The sequence below is a fragment of the Haliotis asinina genome, chromosome 3 (assembly GCF_037392515.1).
Source record: "Haliotis asinina isolate JCU_RB_2024 chromosome 3, JCU_Hal_asi_v2, whole genome shotgun sequence".
Lineage (NCBI taxonomy): Eukaryota > Metazoa > Mollusca > Gastropoda > Lepetellida > Haliotidae > Haliotis > Haliotis asinina.
The window spans coordinates 62,596,224-62,618,578 of NC_090282.1; the positions used below are offsets into that span (position 1 = coordinate 62,596,224).

The 22,355-nt window shown below is 42.2% G+C and overlaps 1 protein-coding gene across 1 annotated transcript in view; it reads left to right on the top strand.

The window, feature by feature from the left end:
* Nucleotides 1-3,157: 3,157 nt before the first annotated feature.
* LOC137278296 (deleted in malignant brain tumors 1 protein-like) overlaps nucleotides 3,158-22,355 on the top strand; it is an 84,555-nt gene continuing 65,357 nt past the window's right edge. The window contains exon 1 of the mRNA XM_067810543.1: nucleotides 3,158-3,454. Coding sequence (XP_067666644.1) covers nucleotides 3,388-3,454 — 67 coding nt within the window. The 5' untranslated portion in view covers nucleotides 3,158-3,387. The remainder of the gene's footprint in view (nucleotides 3,455-22,355) is intronic.

Sequence of the window (22,355 nt, forward strand, 5' to 3'; positions counted from 1 at the left end):
TCCGGGGTAAACTGGTCTGCAGCAACCCATGCTTGTCATATGAGGTGACTACAGGGATTGGGCTCCCTGACTTGGCTGACACATGTCATCGTACCCCAGTTGCGTTGAACGATGCTTATGCTGTTGATCACCGGATTATTGGTCCAGATTCGATTATTTCGAAAGGGCGGCCATATAGTGGGATTTTATTGATTGCGACTTTAAACAACAAACAGACAAACTAGTACATTTTCTATTTTAGAAACACAGTCGATGTAGCCCAAGTTTGTTAGAAGTGTCATTGTTTACAAGTTATTATGCTAAATCATTACTCGTCTTCAAAACACTGACTCATTAACGTGATGTCGATATCAGAGAGTGTGTGATATTGATGTCTTCATCCTCGATAACCCATGAAGATTAAATTTATTTCTTTCTCGTTTCCTTAGGTAGCCTGGCCCACTGAGTATCCATAGCGCAGCTGGATATACCTAAAATATTTATTGAAAAATATAAGTTTTAGATCCTAGCTCCGATTTTTCGAAACACACTTAAGGTTTTATTCAAATTACAAACTGAGTTTGAAAAATTGAAACAATGTAATTACTAACTCAACTGTATTTCTAAAATAAAAAGGCCAAAATAATATCGATTTCAGTACATCCTGCGAAATGCATTTTCCTGCGTTTTCTCAAATTTGACTAAAGACTCTAAATTAAGTCAAAACTCAGACTCAGACTTTGTTTTCAGTTACAAACATTTTATTTTGAACACAATAGCTCACCATCTCAAAGCAGCGATTTGCATATACCGGTGTTTGATGGTGCGTGAAAATATAACAAAAAGGAAGTGGCTATTTGATGATAATGTTAGGGGGTTTGTTTAAGTTTTCATTCGCAGTATTTTGATGATTATTTCAAGCCGAGTAACCTCAGATCCTTTTTCAAACGCATACTTTCTTCTGCAGGGCAGTTTATGTAGAGTTCCGACCTTTTCTTTTACAAACAAACATATAGTACTATGACGGTCTTTCATATTCGTTTATTCATACTCCTAAGTTTTGCCAAGATATGGTAAATCAAACTCGGAAAAACAACTTTGTTTGTAGTGATCCATGGAGGAAAAGGATCACACCGATATCAAGCTTTGCATAAGAACTTACTCGTTTGGTTAATGCATGGATCGTTGCTCATTATATCACTCACTTGTTTTTGCAAGATAAAGGTTTAACTAGTTACAGAGTTCAGAAAAAGAAACTGCAAAAGTTCAACTCACGTTCTCTCTCCCTCCCTCTCTATCTCTCTTTCCCTCTCTCTCTTTCTCTCTCACTCTATCTCTCTCTCCTTCTCACTCTATCTCTCTCTCCTTCTCACTCTATCTCTCTCCCTCTCGCCCTCTCTCTCTATCTCACTTCCCCCTCTCTCTTTCTCACTCTATCTATCTATCTTTCTATCTCCCTCTCTCTCTCTCTCTCTCTCTCTCACACACACACACACACACACACACACACACACACGTGATAAGTGTTTTCTACCTAGAAATCCATCTACTCAGGGATATTCGAAACTGAAAGATTGTTAGAACTAACCGTACTGTATTCTTTTCCATCTTTATAGGTATACGGTATTATACGTAGATTATAGGCACAAACACTCTTTCACAATAACGTGTTAATTTTTTTGTCAAATTTTCCCCAACCATAGCAAGCCTGGATAAATACTTACGTAATCGTAATTCATTAACTGTTAATGTCATGGACCAGACTGTTGTAGGTCACCGACCATGAACTGTACTTCACGTAGCTACAGGTCGCTGACAGGTTAACCACCGCCAACATTCCTGTCCGACAGATTGTCATATAAATTGGCAGTGTTCGGATAGGATCCCGCAACATTATGTCAAGTAAACTAACTGTAAACCATTCGTCTACCTTGACCAGGCAAACGAGTGGTTGATGACATGAGCAACCGGCCATGTTGTTGAGTCAAGTGACACAGCAGCAGACATTCGGTGACTGGTTCGATCGAAAAGCGGGCGGTGGGGTAGCATAGTGGTTAAAGCGTCCGCTCGTCACGTCGAAGTCACGGGTTCTACATGGATACAACATGGGAAGCCCATTTCTGGTGTCACCAGAACGATTCAAAGGAGGAACGATTCAAAGCAGCACAATACAATACAGCACTGACTCACACACTACACAAGCTAAGATAGGCACACTACACAAGCTAAGATAGGCACACTACACAAGCTAAAATAGGAACACTACACAAGATAAGATAAGAACACTACACAAGCTAAGATGGGCACACTACACAAGCTATGATATCACACTACACAAGCTAAGATAGGGACACTACGCGAGCTAAGATAGGAACACTACACAAGCTAAGATACCACACTACACGAGCTAAGATAGGCACACTACAGTGAACAACAATCTGGTATAGGTAGGTACACCATAGCACAGCATTACTTCATACTAAAACTCAACGACAGTTTAACACAATATAGCAAACTTGGGGTGATATGTTGTCTTAAAAGAGATATCACACTACACAAGCTACGATAGGAACACTATACAAGCTAAGATAGGCACACTGCGCTAGCTAAGATAGGAACACTACACAAGCTAAGATAGGAACACTAAACTGGTCGATGTAATTCACCAAAGCACGAGGCAACAGCACCGCCAAACACAAAACAACATAGCCCGACACAAACCGTAAACAACACAATCTGGTATAAGTACACCATAGCACAGCATTACTTCACACTAAAACCCAACGACAGTTGAACACAACATAGCAAACTTGGGGTGATATGTTGTCTTTAAAAGATGCTTTCAGCGACCGGGACAACTCTGTTACTGCAGAAATATCTTATCATCCACACATATATAATATGTGGAACAATGTAAAGATATTTATATTTTGTAATGTAATAATAAAATCAGAACTTTACAAAAAGCAGAATATATGCTTTATACTGTATTAGATATCGCGGCGATTTGGTGAGACGACTGTCTCCTTGAGTCAGTTTAACAAAGGATGGTGAGAAGTCACGCATTCCTATTGGCTCTGTGCAACACCCGTGCCGATTGTTAACTTAATTTGTGTGCTGCTTTCTCTTAACCACATTCGACAAATAGCCGATGACCACGCTGATGGAGAGACGGACTGGTGAATGGCTGGGGTGAGAGAGAGGGAGAGAGGTTGACACCGTTTCTAATCCAGGCCACTCCACGCCTCACTGCAGTCGTTTGCCTCGCTTCTCGTTATACACAGGGCGTCAGTTGAGCGAGGCCTTTAGGACTGTGTGGAGCATCTATATAGTATTGGAGGACTTTTTGTAAACACTGAACTCAGGTGCGCTGATATGTTCTTGTTCATGGGACACTGATTGTGCATTATGGAACAATACTGGATTTTAGTCATTCCGCTTTTGGGATGTCTCGTATCAGTTCCCACAACTAGAGGTAAGTAGTGCTCAACATATGCTTGTTTTCAGTATCAATGTCTCACCTGGTGAATTTCGCACCTAGCACGAGGAGCTTTTTCTCCTGCCCTATAAGAAGAGATTGAATAATATATACTATATATACAACATGTATCAGTACTTTATTTGTAATAATTTTGTTTACATGTATATATTTGGCAGTATTCATCGTGTTTCATAATCATATCTTTATGACAGCATGTCACGATTAATTTCATAAATCCACTTTTTTAGACCACAGATCTCTGTACTGTATTTATATAATTGTTGGACTGTGGAACTCAAAGGCGCTTGGTTTTGCGTAAGTTATTAAAGAGAGATCTGCACGAGAAATTCTTTCCACGAAGTTCAACAGTAATATCGTGCAAACTGTCGGAAAGGCAACAACCTCGTGACAAATATCTCTTCTGTGAAGAAAAGGTTGACCACCCATGACAATTAACAATACAATTGCATTGTTTAAATTCCCAGCAACGTGTGCACGCTCGATCATGTTATCGGGACGATCTTGTATTACATAATACCGAATTTAAGACCAGACAGTTTTGTTTTATCGCATACGTATTAAACGTAGTACCGGTAACGGCGTGACGCTTGCGTGCAGTTAACCTGTCTTACGTAATTATCAGTAACTATCTCCCAGAAAGTCAATATGTATTTACTGATCCCGACTTGAATGTGTGCAGAAAAAACTTATCTTTCAGAAGAAATGGTATTGTTCTGTGTAATAATGTAGATAAACGTGAAAATATGCGTCTGTAATTAAAGTGTCATTTTTTAAAGCCTCGTGTCAGTCCTTAACGCTCCTTGCAATTGTGCATGTCTGATGTCACTCGCAGTGTGTACCTCAGGAGTTGAATTTTTCTTGTTAAGGTCTTAGTAATGTCTGCCCTTAATCATGATCCATCATGGGGAGTCGTCTCTTAGATACATTCATAATTCTGACTGATCTATCATTTGGTACGCATCGGACATGCTATTGACTCCACGGGGCATCTTAAACGGAACAATTCTCTCAAGTGGCTTTTATTTGTATGATAAATGTTAACTGTCGCTGTATCACAGACATCGTTCACTCTGCAGTGTCAACTTTAATGACAAAGATGCACTGTTTGCTGTCAGTACGTTCACGTTGTATTTTATTGTCGATATTAATGTGTATTACTGTTATCACTCTATTGCAATCTTTATGGTGTTTGAGTACCAGTTTCAGGGACTATCATGCATGTGAAATTATTTGATTTTACATAACCAAGACAAGCAAGTAAACCGCTTCCCATCCGTCTTTGTGGTTTGGTCTATTATTTTGTTAGTTTTATGTTCTTAAAAATAAAAAGCGACACTATAACTATTTAGTATAGACGATTTGTGACAAATAGGTGTGCCGCGATCAATATGTTTTTAACAATGGACGATGCGCTTTATGTAAGGCGTTCACACATGATTGGATCGGGGGTATGTCGGTCAGTTAACACGGAGGTGACCCATGCTATTCATGCGAGGTGAGTTTGTTTCGGGTCAGTAAGCACAGAAACGTGTCAGAGACCTACCCGAAGTATCCACCGCGAAAACATCTGTAATGCCTGAACCCATACCCTGCCGAGTACACCTGCCCACAAATCCACAGCCAGCTTCAGCAGGGACCGTATCTCCTGTATCCAAGAGCCCAGTCCACCCAAAGAACATCGATTAGAAACCATTCAAGAATAGCATTTTCCCATGAACAGCGCGACCTTCTCCCCCATGATCACTCCAGTCGTTCTATGAACACCCTGGGACCTTCCCTCCCCTAGAAGGCTTGTCGTGGTCACAGGCCTGTATTACATTGTAGGTGTTGGCTGGGGTATCGAGTGTCCGCTATCTGCAGATCAGTCACGCCGTCTTGACCAGGCTGTGGTTTCACAGCGTCTGTGTTTGACCTCGGGACACACCTGGTCAAGACTGGACCGAACAGATTATTACGCTTGAATGGACCGTGATATTATGGCTGTTGTATTGTTACCTGACGGTCTTTACCTGATAAGAAATATCCATCTGCCCTGTCATTATTCGCTATGTGCTGGAATTCTTCTTGTTTATATAAGTTGGTTTAGCGCATTTTTCGCAAAGATTTCGGGTCTGCACAAATCAGAAATAAAATCAGAGCAACAGTCTTTTTTGTTTTTGATGCAAAGTGCAATGGAGAAGGAAATAGATATGTATTGTATCTATTTGTCACGTGATGTTATTGTCATATGCTAAGGTATGTCGAATGTTGTTTGGTAGTTCAGGGGACACACACACACCCACACACACACCCCATATACCCCCCCCCCCCCTCCCCCCCACACACACACACAGGTTGGAGGAGCGAAGAGGCCATGAATAACATCCGTCATGGCCACATTTCACGTTTGGGCGACGTCATCCACATCTGGGCTTAGATTTTGGAAGCTCCCCTATCGCTAAGATAGTCGTAAGTGCCATACATTAACATTAACTTACGACTAACTTAGCTCTAAGAGAGCTTCGAAAATCTAAAGGCCCAGATCACTTGTCGTTGTCAGGCTTAGTTGAACAGACCCGTGGTCCGGGGTAGAACAGACCTCAGCAAGCCATGCTTGCTTCTCATAAGAGGCGACTAAAGGGATCGGGTGGTCAGGTTCGCTGATTTGGTTGACACATGTCAGCGGATCCCAGCTGCGCAGATCGATGCTCATGCTGTTGATTGCTCACTCTCACTGGTTTGTCTGGTCCAGAATCGCCGCCATATAGCGGGAATATTGCTAAGTGCGGCGTAAAACTAAACTCACCCACTCACTCACTTTGTTGAACATTTTATATGGGCGGTGGGGTAACCTAGTGGTTAAAGCGTTCGTTCGTCACGCTGAAGACCCAGGTTCGATACATCAAAGGGATACAATTTGAGAAAACAAATCAGGACTCCAACGCCCTGATATAGATGGATCATTGTTAAGGCGTAAAGCCTTAATCACTAACTGACTGAACATTTTGTTGTGTTGTGCGAATTTAAGACCCCGTGGCTATAATTTTACAAAGTAACCTGGATTCGTTTCAAAATCTTAGTGTCAGATAGGTAAACAACGCAATAAAAAAATAAGCGCCTTAGTTTCATCTCGACAGCTCGTCGTAAAATATGTGGGAAATGTATAACACTTAATGGATCACGAAAAATTTAGAGTACACGTTCCATCCGCCTCATTATGTAGTCATATCCGAGACAATGCCTTGTGATGTCGTTTTGTTTCAAAGCCCAGTCACTCAGTCTGTTTATAAAATACACATCGTAAGTCTTGAGGCAGGTATAATATATCAGAGCCGGTCGCCCGTGGTGGTTGGTCCACTTCCTCATTACTCCATCCACTTGGCCGATAAATCAACGGATGATTAAATCGAGGGTTTCACAAAGATGGCAGCATCGCACTTGCTAGGACTATTTTGTGCGCATGTGCAAATGTACCTGCGGGTGCAGATGTCCTGTGTGTGTATGGAGTTGTGTGCAGATGACGTCCATTCGGGTATAGTCCGTAATGTCAGAAGGACATGGAGAGTGCGCTGCGATTAAAGATCATAGACACAACCAGCAGTCGTATTTGGTAGTTATGGCAGCATGTATTATGTATACCTTTGTTGTAAATAATATCGGCTTACACCAAATACCAGACGATATTGCAGTGGTGCATTTTGAGTTGTGCGGTTGAAAGCTAATATATTGACAACAAAAGAAAGTTTTTTAATAAATGAAATAAACGTGAACGCTTACTGTTATGAGATTTCAGTTTTTCGAAACTTGCGTTTCTTTTCCAGTTCAGTATATGTTCACATGGCTGTCGGTGTAGGTGGTATGTATGACGTGGTGGTCGTTGTAGACGTAGCTGGATTAGTATTTGCAGTTGTTGTAGTAGTTTACTCAGAAATATATGTGGTATGTGTAGACGTGGTGGCAGCAGTAACAGCAGATGCAGCAGCATAAACATTTGATTTAGTAACAATTTAAGCAACAACGGTAGTAGTAGTAGTAGTAGCAGCAACAGCAGCAGTAGTAGTAGTAGCAGCAGCATTACAGGTGAGGGGGTGGAGTACCCCGATGGTTAAGGCGTTGAAAACCCAGGTTCGATTCCCCCCATGGGTACAGTGTGTGCAGCCCATGCCAGTTGCCACCTGTCTCAATGTTACTAGAATAGTGCTAAAAGAGGCGTAAAACCCAACTCACTCACGCGCCCATTATTGGAAGGCAGGGAATTTACCATCACGCCATTGACCATTTTCAGTTCCAAACACGTGTACACGTGAGAAAAGCATTTCTGATACCAACACTTTAACAGTGTTTTAAGATATGAGAAGCTAATTTCTTGAAATAAGTAAAATAACTCGTAGAACCGGAAATATAAGTTGCGAATCTCGTGCCAAGTTAGAAGACGGCCGTTTTGCATTCATAATGGGACTTCGCAACCGTTTGCCTAACATTCCGACAGTATTTTATACACCAGCGTGACCGCTGACGGCATGGCGACACAAACATGCCCCTGGACCTGTACTCGGGCGGAGTGATGGATAGCCCGGTTTGTCGTCGGCGTGAATTGGAAACGTTTCTCCCAACACGTGGCAGTGTCAAAATAGTGTGCATATATCTGACAACCTGAATATCGTTGACATGATTAAGCAAGTAGTACACTAAAACAAACATAATATCTACAATAAATGCCATCGTTTAAGTATCAGAGATAGCTTGCAGGTTTAAAACAATGCCTGTCGTCATGTTTTGTCCCGTATGCATGTCAGTTCAGCTCGCTCTTGACCACTGTTGGCCAAGTCATTACTACAGTGTCGTCTGCTTCCATCGTCTGCTTGTCTCGTCTGCTCGTGTGATGAAAAGGTCACCTCATCTTCCTTCTGTTTTTCCTCAACTGCCGTCTGCTGGTCGAACCCCCGAACCCCCTCAACAGCGTCACCTACATCCCTTGGTCGTTCGACACAAGAATAGAACAACGGTTTCGGCATTTGAATGCATATTGACACAGCATTTGTGAAGGGGTCTAAATCGGACGTTGTCACGGGAAGAATGAGACAGACAGTGTTGTCTCAGACAACATATGAAATAACCCGAAGACAGTGGCACTACCATTGGTTGCCGGCCGCGAGATGGACACTGACGTTCACCTTCAAGGTCAAAGGTCACATGTTTCTCAAAAAGCCTTTGAAATGTCGGTCATATCAGTGTCTGTGCTTTGGTCTCAAAGTCCGATGACATCTTAAGAAATTCAAAGGAAATCGTGTCCGGATGGAAGATGGAATGTTTGGGCAAGGTATAATTTCACGAAGCGGTCCATCAAAAGGGCATTGTAATCGAGTGCATCTCTCGGCAATTTGAAATTGTAAAATGGATATGCCGCTTTTATCAATATTCCAGCAATATCACTGCGGGGGACACTATAAATACGTTTAACATCGAACCCGGGTCTTCAGCAGGACGAGCGAACTCTTTAATCATTAGACTACTCAACCCCACTCCTATCCTGCATGAAAACCCGTTATCATTAACAGTCTTGGAAATATTCTGTGAAACATTCTATGACACAGATCGAGTCACTTCTCTTCGGAAACATGTTTTAATATATGTAGATGAAGAAAGATCAAGCTGCCATGAGATGAAAAATGTATTTTTCTTGTCACGTCAGGGTCGTTATTTTCATAGCGACGGGGGAGATTGAGTCGAGAAAGCTCTTTGTCATTTCACGTCTGGTACATCACGGCCTGTGAATACCAGAAATCTGCTTCACACTTTGTACCCAAGTAGGAATCAAACCGGAGCCTTCGGTGTGACAAACGAACGCATGATTCCCTTTGCTATCTCACCACCTTTTGAACGAAAACCGTATTAACATTTCTTGTCAGAAATTATGTAGATTCGGACGCCAAATGGACGGACTTTCTCTATGGTGGGGTGAACCTAACACTCTACTCTAGGTTACCGTGACATAACCTTCCTGCTTGCTCGTCAGGACATGACGCCGCATTTTAAAGATCTAATTTACACCCGACTTCTAATGTATGCTAGATGCGGAATAGATCCTGATGTGTGGTAAACGGAGAGACAGGTAAACAAGTTCCTCATCCACCGTATTCACGTGAAATGCCAACTTCATCAAATGAGCGAATCAGTTGGAAACTTGTTTGGGTAGGTGAGTGCAAGTTACTCACTTCACAAACCAACTCAAAGTTTCTTGGAGCAAGCTAGTCAGATTCTACATGAACATATTTGTTATTTCTGTTTGATAAATTAACAGTAGTTTCTGCGGGAATTAAGAGGAAGGACCCCAAATGATGTGACATCGAGGAAGTAAAGATCGGTCTAGAATTGGAACATGATCAAAAGTGTTCGCTGGTCACGCCGTAGGCCCGGGTTCGATCCCTGTATGGATATATTGTGTGAAGTCCATTTCTGGGGTTCGCGCCGTGATATTGCTAGAATATGGCTAAGCGCGGCGTTAAACCGCTCCTACATCTTGAGGGGCGATGTGGTAGCCTAGTAGTTAAACGTTCGCTCCTCACGCCGAAGACCCGGGTTCGATTCCTGTATGGATACACAGTGTGAAGTTCATTTCTGGTGTCCCGCGCCGTGGTATTGGTAGAATATTGTGAAAAGTAAAAACAGACTTACTCAGTCACTGCTATATGCGCAACACTACTGGTTTTGTTCGAATGGATTTCAGTATAGCTTTATTCTGTCCTTTCCGCCCCTTCAACCCTGCTTTTTTCTTTGTTTGTGTATCGGTGTTCACGTCTCCAGTTTCCTGGACGTGTGACGTTGGCGTGAAGAAGATATTCTTCAGCTGTTAATCACATTTGCAACATGCTCAGATCTACAGGTGGCGTATGTTAATGTTTGGTACCCAAGATACCGAGGTGACCCATAAATATTGACGCGGAGTATATATGTGAAGGTGGGTCAGTAAGGCCTACATAAACGACCCTCTACAAGATCTGAAAAGAGTAATATTGCGTTGTCACAATATGAATATATCCACCTGGACAAATGTGAAGCATATCTCCGTCTTGGCATTTTTTCTACAGCAAGAGCTTTCGACATTTGCGACATTATTTTCATTGTGATTAAGACACGCGCAACATATCTATAACGATATCAATTTCATCTGCTTCATTTGCATATTTGTATGATATTTCCAAATGAGCTAGCAAAGTGGTTAGAGCGTTCGCCCGTCACGCCGAAGACCCGGGTTCGATTCCAACATAGGTACAATGTTTTCAGCTTATTTCTGTTGTCCCCTGTCGTGTTATTGATGAAATATTGCTAAACACGGCGTAAAACGAAACTCACTGCCAGTGTTAATATTTCACATAGATATCACTCGGACACCTGGAGGAGAATATGATTGATCAGACAGTGATTAACACACGAGACAGACAGTCAGCCCTCGGCAATGGAAGGACACTTGCCTTCCACACTTGTTAAAACACAGACATACTTGCATGCTCGTCATTACATAACATGGACAATTACGGTGTGTGAAGGTATGTTGGCTATGTGTGAGGTAAATGCCTCTCCTTCACTGATGAGAGCGGTTGTCATGACCGTTGTCAGATGTGACACATCATTGTCATGTGTGGTTCTGGTGAGCACTCAGTTCCGACGGGAGGCTGGTTGACTGGAAAGATGGACAGGGAGATTTCGACTTGATTGTATTGGATGTCAGACTAAAGTAACCTGCCTTAGAAGTCAGGCTTTAATGGTACTCTGTTGTAATGAGATTGACGTGTTCTTGACAAGTTGGTTTGTCTGATACGCAGTTTACAGTGACCGATAACTGTCGTGACAAGACATGATTTAGAATGGCAGCCAGACAGATTTATCAAGAATGAGAATGAGTCTTTAATCTTGTTATACCCAGGGACAATCAGTTGAGTTGTTATTTTTTCTATACTGACCAGCAAATGAAGCAATCCTGGATTTTTGTCCAGAATTTGAACAATAGACGTAAACGTGAATGTATACTTTTATGAGATTTCATTTTTTTCGAAGGTGCCTTTCTGCTGTTCAGTACATTTGTAATTTTGTATTGGTCTTGGGCTAGTTCCTCAAAGCAGTTTTTACGTAGATTATCTTACGCTTTTCCTTATTCTCTTATCTCTTACTTTCATCCAAAGTAAAACAGGTTTGTTTGCTTAATGGTTATCATACAACAGCTATAAGGCGGTTTTCTATAAATTATCGAATCTGAACCGAGCAATCCAATGATCAACAGTACGGGCATCGATCTACGCACCTGCAATACGATGACATGTATGAACCAAGTTACCGATTGACCACCCGATCCTGCTACTCGCCCTGTATGACAAATGTGGGTTGCTTAAGACCTTTCCTAGTCCGGATCGTCACGTATGTAATGTGGGAAAATAGAATAATAGATAAAAGCAAAAAGCGGCCGCCATCATGTTTTTCCCAAACCTGCTATATCAGTCTACAGTTTACGTATTTATGGGTAAAGGACTGAGTAAGAAATTCTTACGTCAGTATAAAAGGTGCATGATTCTTCACAAGCAAATGTAGATATGAAAATCCACTGGACAACATCAAACATTGAACGCCTTTTAATAGCCGCACGTAGACCTGGATCACTTTTACCATGGAAGTCTAACGATGACGTAATCTACGATTTTCCGTACGATATTTTCGACATCATGGACCGTAGGCTACAACGTTTGTGTCCACTTTGTTTTTGGACATCGTGCGATTTGTTTGGAGACAGCTTTGGAGGAAGCACAGAAATCGTACAGAAATCGTTCGGTTTCCCTGGGGACAGCCTTGGAGGAAGCACAGAAATCGTGCGGTTTTCCTGGGGACAGCTTTGGAGGCAGCACAGAAGTCGTGCGGATTTCCTGGGGACAGCCTTGGAGGCAGCACAGAAATCGTGCGGTTCCCTGGGGACAGCCTTGGAGGCAGCACAGAAATCATACGGTTTTCCTGGGGACAGCCTTGGAGGCAGCACAGAAATCGTGCGGTTCCCTGGGGACAGCCTTGAAGGCAGCACAGAAATCGTACAGAAATCGTGCGGTTTCCGTAGGCGTCCGGTCTCCGCAGCTACAGCACGGACATCGTACGGAGCCCATGCGGCGTCGTGGCGATCGTGCAGCTACCGTGCGGCTTTTGGAACTAAAACCTCGTAAGCTTTTGTGCGATACCATGTACATTTTTTTCCAATTCGACAAAATCCTGAGGCAACGGCGTCCGTAGAATCGTGCTAAAATCGTTCGTACCGCCGTCTGCCACTGCACGGAAAAGGAGCTACGGGCAGTTTATGAACACCGTAGACTCATCGCATGCCAAATGTGAAGCAGGCATTAGCCCCAAGTAGTGACACGCGGAAAACCTCATATTAAATGAGGGACAAGTGAGGGGGGAATATGGTAACTGCAGTAGCTGCATTAATATTGTTAACATACGTCGTTAACTACAATTGATATTGGATACTGTGGAGCAAACTTTCTCGAACTTTCTACACTCTACTAGGCCACACGCGTCATTGAGTCTTAGTTCAAAAGAAAACATTGAAGCCCGACTTATGCAATCTTTTCGAAACCTTTAATAAAGGTGTTATTTACCAAACTGTGTGGAAGTATCCTTTGTTAGATTTTCGCACAAACACATGGCATTTACTCCAGAATAATACGGAACAGTGGTCCGACATCGACTGTTTACTCTGGTCTCAGTATTGTGTTCGTTCAATAGTTCTCAAATAAAGCGCATAATGTTCCAGTATTATGTTCTGAAACGGCGATAATTATATCCATGCTGAAAGCATGCTTCCAACCCTATCCAGTTGGTCGCTCCTTATCCTGGTCATGTTGACGAACCTATATTTGACCTATGATTTGTTTACATTGTACAGCAGACTCCTAGCCTAGTAGATGAAGTGTCTGGCAGAGAGCGGAAGGTCCGGGTTTGATTCTCGACCAGGTCACATTTAAGGTGGTGCTTTCGCTCCTTATCCTGGCTTTGTTGACAAACCTATATTAGACCTATGCTTGCATTGTATAACCGACTTCGTGGTCTAGTAGTGTCAGTCAGAGAGCGGCAGCTCCGGGTTCGATCCTTGACCGGGTCAAGGAATGCTCTGCTTTTAAGTGATAAAACGAAATGGGTAACTTGGATAGGGTATCCTGAGTATGGTATCTATACCATGGCCTTTCACTAAAACACAGACATTATTAGCGACAAGTATATGAACGCAATCTCGCACGCACGCACGCACGCACGCACGCACGCACACACGCACGCTCACCTCAACTCAACTCAGCTTTGGCGCATCTGAGCGATGGGGTACCATACCGGTTATAGCGTCCGTTAACAACGCACTTAGCAAGTTGGGTGACGCAGGTCTGTAAATAATCGAGTCTAGACCAGACAGTCCAGTGATCAACATCATGAGAATCTATCAACGCAACTGAGGTACGATGACATGTGGCAAGCAAATCAGCATTAATGACCGCCCGATCCCGCAAGTTGCCATCTTACGACAAGCATTGGGAGTTGCTGAAGACCAATTCTAACCCAGATCACTCTGTAGAGTGTAACTCTTTCCATGCAACTCTCCATTCCTTAGGAATAATGTGCCTATGACGCTCCGCACACTATTTTAAGGAATGGAGAGTTGTGAGAATAATACCCTACTTAAGTTACATTCAAAGTATTGGGAATATTTCTATTATCACTCGCAGTGATATTTATGGACTATTACTGAACCCCTAACCCTCAACGCCCATTCCCAAATTCCACCCCACCCCCACCCCCCACCCCCACCACAACCCCGCACTAACATGTCCACCCCACCCGTCCCCCGACAACTCCAGTTACATCTCTGATTCAGAAAACAGGTTCCTATGTTGATCGATACAGGTATTAAATACATTCGATATAGGTGTCGACACCAGATAAATGTGAACATATATGGCCATAACATCATTACTGATGTAAATAATTTGCTGAGCGAAAACGCATTATTTCTAGGACGTCGGTTGCACAAACGAAGCAATGCGTTGAAATCGTAATATAATGGCTGTTCATTTAACGCGGAGTGGGGCTCACAGTCAGCGTCTGTAAAGAAATGCTGATGGAACAAGCAACACAGGTCAAGGTCTTTCCGTATTTTTGCCAGTTACTATACCCATTATGTGGATTTGCATGATGACATTTTTAGTACACAATGTTGTCTTGACAAAGCACTAATGTCGTGTCAACTCTCCTCCATGTGTCTTCATATTACCTTGACGATTGTTGGTATAGCTCATTACTCATGATTGGCCCCGTTCTTTAGAGCAATTGATACTCACGGAATGAGAATGCGGGACCTGGCAATAGAAGTGTTTTGTCGACTTAATATTGTTGAGATTTTGTGTTACTCATATATGTACAACGATGCCACTGTGGTCAGACCCTGGCCATGGATGTGTTCTGTCGACTTAACATTGTAGAACTGTGGTGTTATTGATAAACGTACAACGATGTCACTGTAGTCAGACCCTGGTCATGGATATGTTCTGTCGACTTATATGTGGTGATATTTATATGCGCAAAAACTCCCTCTACACAAACAGACATGCCAGTTGGTCAGATCCTGGTCACCTTCACGGTCCATGTCTGTCGGTATGAGGGGGGTGAATGTTGTTTATGCCGCAGTCACCTATATCCCAGCTGTGTCACGATGACCTGTACACACAACCAGCAATGCCTTACCGGGACCACATTTAGTCTGGAGTACCTGCTCTAACATGTACCGCGGAATATTGGAGTGACACTCTTCAAACATGCCTTGTGCCACCTGTGCCGCTAAGTGAAATATATCGCCTCATTAACAGTCTTCAGCCCTAATTAAAAGTGCACAAATGGTTTATCGATTGGTAAGCTATTGATGCATATCATCGATCTTTGGGGTAAAGGCGAAGTCTACCTAATAGATGAATAAGGGTAGCTCCACCTCATCGATCTATAAGCTCGGGGTAAGTTACCCTCATCGGTCTACAGGGTTAGGGATAACGCGACCCATTTATCTACAGGGTTGAGGGTAACTCGTCCCCATCAATCAACAGATCTTGGGGTAACTCTGTCTCATCGATCTACAGGGTTAGGGATAACGCGACCCATTTATCTACAGGGTTGAGGGTAACTCGTCCCCATCAATCAACAGATCTTGGGGTAACTCTGTCTCATCGATCTACAGGGTTAGGGAAAACGCGACCCATTTATCTACAGGGTTGAGGGTAACTCGTCCCCATCAATCAACAGATCTTGGGGTAACTCTGTCTCATCGATCTACAGGGTTAGGGATAACGCGACCCATTTATCTACAGGGTTGAGGGTAACTCGTCCCCATCAATCAACAGATCTTGGGGTAACTCTGTCTCATCGATCTACAGGCTTAGGGATAAACCGACCCCATCGATCTACAAGGTGAGGGATAACTCGCCCTCATCCAAATACATTATTAGGCCTAAGTCGACGTCATCAAAATCTACACAGTTTGAGGTAACTCGCCCTTGTCGAGCTACAGGGTTAACTCAAATTCTTCTATCTAAAGTATTAGGGGTAAGTCGACCTAATCTGTCTGGAGTGTTAGGGGTAAGTCGACCTAATCTATCTAGAGTGTTAGGGGTAAGTCGACCTAATCTATCTAGAGTGTTAGGGGTAAGTCGACCTAATCCATCTAGAGGGTTAGGGATAAGTCGACTACATCGGTCGACCAGCTTTGGGATAACGTCATTGATATCCAGGTGTCGACCTCATCTATCTACAGGGGTTAGAGGTATGTCGACTTTATCAGGATACAGATCTTGTATTAACTCGATTTCACCTATCTACAGGGTTTGAGGTAACCCGACATCATCGATGTACAGGGTTAGGGTTAACATGACCTAAGAGTTATGAATGCTTGGGTTAGGGTGTCTCGTTATCATCGAGTCAAGATTCTGCAAGGCACGTCAGGATAGACTGGTGATGTAAAAACTGGCAAGGTCATCCCTTGAAGTTATGTTCCACTCGACTCCAGTCATCTTCAAGGTTTGGAAATTGATTGACATCTTTTTTAATGTCACGTTATATCAAAACGCAGAACGCCTTCTAAAAAGAAACAATGTGGGTCTTTGTTTAAATTGGCTGTACCAATGTTGACATGCATGAAAAGGTCGTGAATCTGTTTAACGTTTCATAACACTTCGTTCCTATGACAGGGAGTTTTACTCAAAGGCATTCCTAGTTTTTATGTGCATGCCGGCATCCTCTGCCACTTGATGTTGAATCGCCATTACATAACCATGATTAATCACCACGTCTTCACAATAAATTGTCAGATTTGACAGGTGTAACACGGAATGAATGTGATACAATTTTCATGATAAACGGTACTATTATTGTTTAAACGGCAAGGTCTCGCTTCTCATGACATTAACATTGCGATGCCGGTGACAAGTGACCACAACGCAAACGCAAAGATGACGTGAACGTTGATGAAAATCCACGTGACCTTGAGACACCATGGTCTGGATGTCGAGCAGTTGAGACTGACGCATGGTTGTGTAGTGTCGTTGTATTGTGTGGTGATCAGTCAAGCTGTAAATGTAAATCATAGGCTATCACACATGTGACTGTGTGTCCACAAGGTGGGTGGAGCACACGCCCCGTGGATGAAGCCATCCTGTTATAAGAATTCATGTCTCATAAATTTGTATCAATGGTTATGTCATATATCTGGGGCATGTTACTCGTCATGTCGATATCTATATCTTCTATCTAGGACATGTTACTCGTCATGTCGATAACTATATCTTCTATCTAGGACATGTTACTCTCATGTAGACATCTATATCTTCTATCTAGGACATGTTACTCTCATGTCGATATCTATATCTTCTATCTAGGACATGTTAGTCTCATGTTGACATCTATATCTTCTATCTAGGACATGTTACTCGTCATGTCGATATCTATATCTTCTATCTAGGACATGTTACTCTCATGTTGACATCTATATCTTCTATCTAGGACATGTTTCTCGTCATGTCGATATCTATATCTTCTATCTAGGACATGTTACTCTCATGTTGACATCTATATCTTCTATCTAGGACATGTTACTCTCATGTTGACATCTATATCTTCTATCTAGGACATGTCACTCGTCATGTCGATATCTATATCTTCTATCTAGGACATGTTACTCTCATGTTGACATCTATATCTTCTATCTAGGACATGTTACTCGTCATGTCGATATCTATATCTTCTATCTAGGACATGTTACTCGTCATGTCGATATCTATATCTTCTATCTAGGACATGTTACTCTCATGTTGACATCTATATCTTCTATCTAGGACATGTTACTCTCATGTTGACATCTATATCTTCTATCTAGGACATGTCACTCGTCATGATGATATGTATATCTTCTATCTAGGACATGTCACTCGTCATGTCGATATCTATATCTTCTATCTAGGACATGTCAGTCGTCATGTCGATATCTATATCTTCTATCTAGGACATGTTACTCGTCATGTCGATATCTATATCTTCTATTTAGGACATGTTACTCGTCATGTCGATATCTATATCTTCTATTTAGGACATGTTACTCGTCATGTCGATATCTATATCTTCTATTTAGGACATGTCACTCGTCATGATGATATCTATATCTTCTATCTAGGACATGTCACTCGTCATGTCGATATCTATATCTTCTATCTAGGACATGTCACTCGTCATGTCGATATCTACATCTTCTATCTAGGACATGTTACTCGTCATGTCGATATCTATATCTTCTATCTAGGACATGTCAGTCATCATGTCGATATCTACATCTTCTATCTAGGACATGTTACTCGTCATGTCGATATCTATATCTTCTATCTAGGACATGTCACTCGTCATGTCGATATCTACATCTTCTATCTAGGACATGTCACTCGTCATGTCGATATCTATATCTTCTATCTAGGACATGTCACTCGTCATGTCGATATCTATATCTTCTATCTAGGACATGTCACTCGTCATGTCGATATCTATATCTTCTATCTAGGACATGTCAGTCGTCATGTCGATATCTACATCTTCTATCTAGGACATGTTACTCGTCATGTCGATATCTATATCTTCTATTTAGGACATGTCAGTCGTCATGTCGATATCTATATCTTCTATCTAGGACATGTTACTCGTCATGTCGATATCTATATCTTCTATTTAGGACATGTTACTCGTCATGTCGATATCTATATCTTTTATCTGGGGCGTTTCTCGTCACGGCCACATCTCCACATTGATTCTTTGTCGGAATCATACTACTCGTTATGCTTGTTTGCCCTATGTAGTATATGGTACGCTTTGCATTATGGCATTAACTCTTTAACTGAGAAATTATAAGCGCTTTCATATGATTTCATGTCATGTCATGGGGAGTGGCTCATACGAGTTGTACAGCCCATGTGTTAAGCCCATTTCTGGTGTCCCCCGTGCTGCTACTGTTCCCAAAGACGACGTAAAATCATATCTACTCAATCACATTATACGTTCTAAAATGGATATAACCAAATTTAACAAAAGCTGTAAACGTCAGTTCAATGTACCTTTTAGTGATTTTGTCCAACATCCTGTCGCAATGTAACTGAGATAAAACGTTGCGCCAAAACGTCTAGTCACACACTACTGTAAAGCGGAATCCTTGTCCAGACAGCAAACATCCATCTCCCCTACACTATAATTAAATCTCGATGGTCACTTACGTCGTGTACTTCTACGTCTATTGCATTGTAATAGTGGCTCCAACTGACATCATCGAGCTGAAATCCGACATTGTACATCGAGCTAGTGTTGTAACGTTGTGCCATGAGGGCAAGTGCACTTAAAATGTCAGGATTGACAACTTAACGTTCTTGACGCCGGTTTCCAAGATCGTGATCTCTGCATGATGTCAACAGTCCGCTGTCGGTAGGTGGCTTGCGTCGCCGACAGCACGATGATGGTTGTTTCGGTACTCATGGGACTGTTTGAAAGTGTCATGTGGCTCTGAATACTTTGATAAAAAATTAAATTGACATCCACGTAAACTGTAGCGTAGGGTTGCTGATTAATTAAATGGAAAAAAATGTCTTCTTGACCCGATTTCAACAGTCTTAATCTCGAAACGTCGATTTCCTGTGGGATGGATGGATTGATGGATGGATGGATTACGAATCATCCTCTCCGCATAATCTGTGGAATGGGCACTCTTACACACGCACGTATACACGCGTGTGTAAGTGTGCGTGTGTGTGTAAGTGTGTACGTGCGTGTGTTTACGTGTGTGTGTGTGTGTTTGTGTGTGTGTGTTATAACTGATATAACTTTCGAAGCTTTATCATACCACTTGTTACTTCTTCAACGCGGCTACAGTGTAGTGAGTGAGAACTTTACGCTGCATTTAGTTATGTCCGGCGGGGGACACCGGAAATGGGCACCACACAATTGCTCATATGTGGAATCGAACCAAGGACTTCGGCGTGACAGGAGGACGCTTTAACCATCAGGCTACCAAAACGCCCAGTTGCACTGTAAGCAGTGTAGACGACTGTGTGCCACCTCTTTATACAGCTGCGTCAGAAGACATGTAAACATTCTATACTCGACCACTGACTGATATCATGAGCAAGGTGTGACAAGGTGTGCCAGTCAGACTCTGCGAGCACCCTGAAATCTGGGAATATCAATATGAAAGCACATAAAATATGTAACAAATACCGTTGACCCGAAGTCTTAAAACAGTGAGCTATCGGTATTTCAAAAAAGAGGGCTGATACGCTATTACAGGGCCCCGTTTCACAAAACTCTCGTAAGCCTAAGATCTCGTAACTTTTCTCGTAGCATTTGCACCTCCTATGTTACAGTATGCCAGGAACGAGAGCTACGAGAAAAGTTACGACATCTTAGGCTTACGAGAGTTTTGTGAAACAGGGCCCAGGATCGGAACAAGCATATAACGAACTCTCGGTAAGTCGAGAAAAGGCGTACATTTTATGCATTAGGCTACTAGCGTTGATGTAATTCTTCAACATACTCATTTAAATTTGAATTCTGAATTATTAAGTTTTTCATTTTCATGTATGCCCCCTTTAAAGAGATTTCATGACACATCGGATGCAAAAGTAGCGGATCGTTCAGTAGTGATGTACTGCTCCGTCAACATGGATGTCTCTAGGGCGTGTCATGCCCTGCGTGGTTATAAGCAAGAATTGTCTTCTCAACAGGCGGATAACATATATTCAAATTAATCACGTAATTATGTATTAACGCTGATGACAAAACAAATGCACGATCAGGGTTGTATCACATATGTGACATGAGTCAGTGGCCTAATCCTATCGGCCAAGTTTAAAGTAAGACGTTTGTTTTTAATAATTATATATATCATGATATATGTGTGCACTTGGTTACTCCGTCCACCGTGAAGTTTTGGATTAGTTTAACGACGGGAAGGTCTGGCGACGAGAAATAACGTGCGTTGCAATTGTAACGTGCTGAGAAACTTGCACGACGGCACGCATGCGCGCGCACTCCCAAATTCAGACACAGGATAAATGTGCATCTCATTGATTTACTTAAATGGTAAGGACCACTTCATGAATGTTTACCACTTGCACAATACCTGTTATAGGCATGTCAATGAATCATATGTTTGGCGCCAGTGTTTTTAAATGCTTAGTTTACTCTGCGAACAAATATATTTTTCGTCAGACCGAAAGGTATTTGTTGTTGATAATGTATTCCGATTGTATGACCTACATTTAAAAGACGTAGATAGTCGCTCATTATGTATAAATCGCTACTCAGACTTAACATATTCACGTCTGCGTCATCCGTTTGCGTCGTAAAACAGCATTCAACCACCTACTACTTCCAGGAAGGACACAAAAATACAGTACTACCTTCTCTGAACCAAATGTTCAAAATGCTTAATGAAACAGACGTCCTGGTCCAAAAGCAATAACCACAAACACGATTCGTTAAAAATGGACATCTCCTAGAATTGGGTCTTTGTTAAAATATGTCGTTGGAGTTTTCGGAAAACTCAATGTGATCACGATTTTGGAACGGACGTGATTCACGTCTGGAAATAAGTAAGACAGGGAAAGGCCAGTTAACTCCGCTTTGTATTATCAACCCTTCCTCATGTTCTTAAATATTGCCGAGATATATTTAGCAGAGCAGCAACATTTTGGCACACACCTGGTCGTGACTCGCATTCCGCATTCGTTAAAGTCATGGGATTCCACAGAGTGCCTATTTTCAACGTACCCGTGCGAAGATGTGGCTGACGCAAAGGGACTCAATATACTGGCATATTTTGTCAAAGCAACGTAGGTTATAAATGTCCCATAAGAACTGACATAATTTAATGTGGACAGTGTGACGGTTGTTTGTGTGGCAGAGTGGCATACGGACAGGACTGCCCGCGAGAATTCGGTTTTTGAATTCCTTTCATGACCAGTGAATGATTCATGAATCAACCTTGAATAGCTGAAATAGTTTCTATTGGTCTTTAGTATAAACCATTCTTTCACTATCAACCCGTGAAGGTCCCGGGTCAGAACAGGCCTTCAGTTACATACAGACAGCTGAAAGTATATGGCACACAGTCTCCCTAACTGTACTGTACGGGATTCAGATGATTAAAACGTTCGCTCGTCACACCGAGGACGCATTCACCAATATGAGTGCAATATGTGAAGCATATTTATGGTGTCTTCCGTGGTAACATTGCGGGAATTTTGCTAAAAGCGACGTGAAACCAAACTCATTGACTCCTTAAGCGTTCACCGGTTGGTGC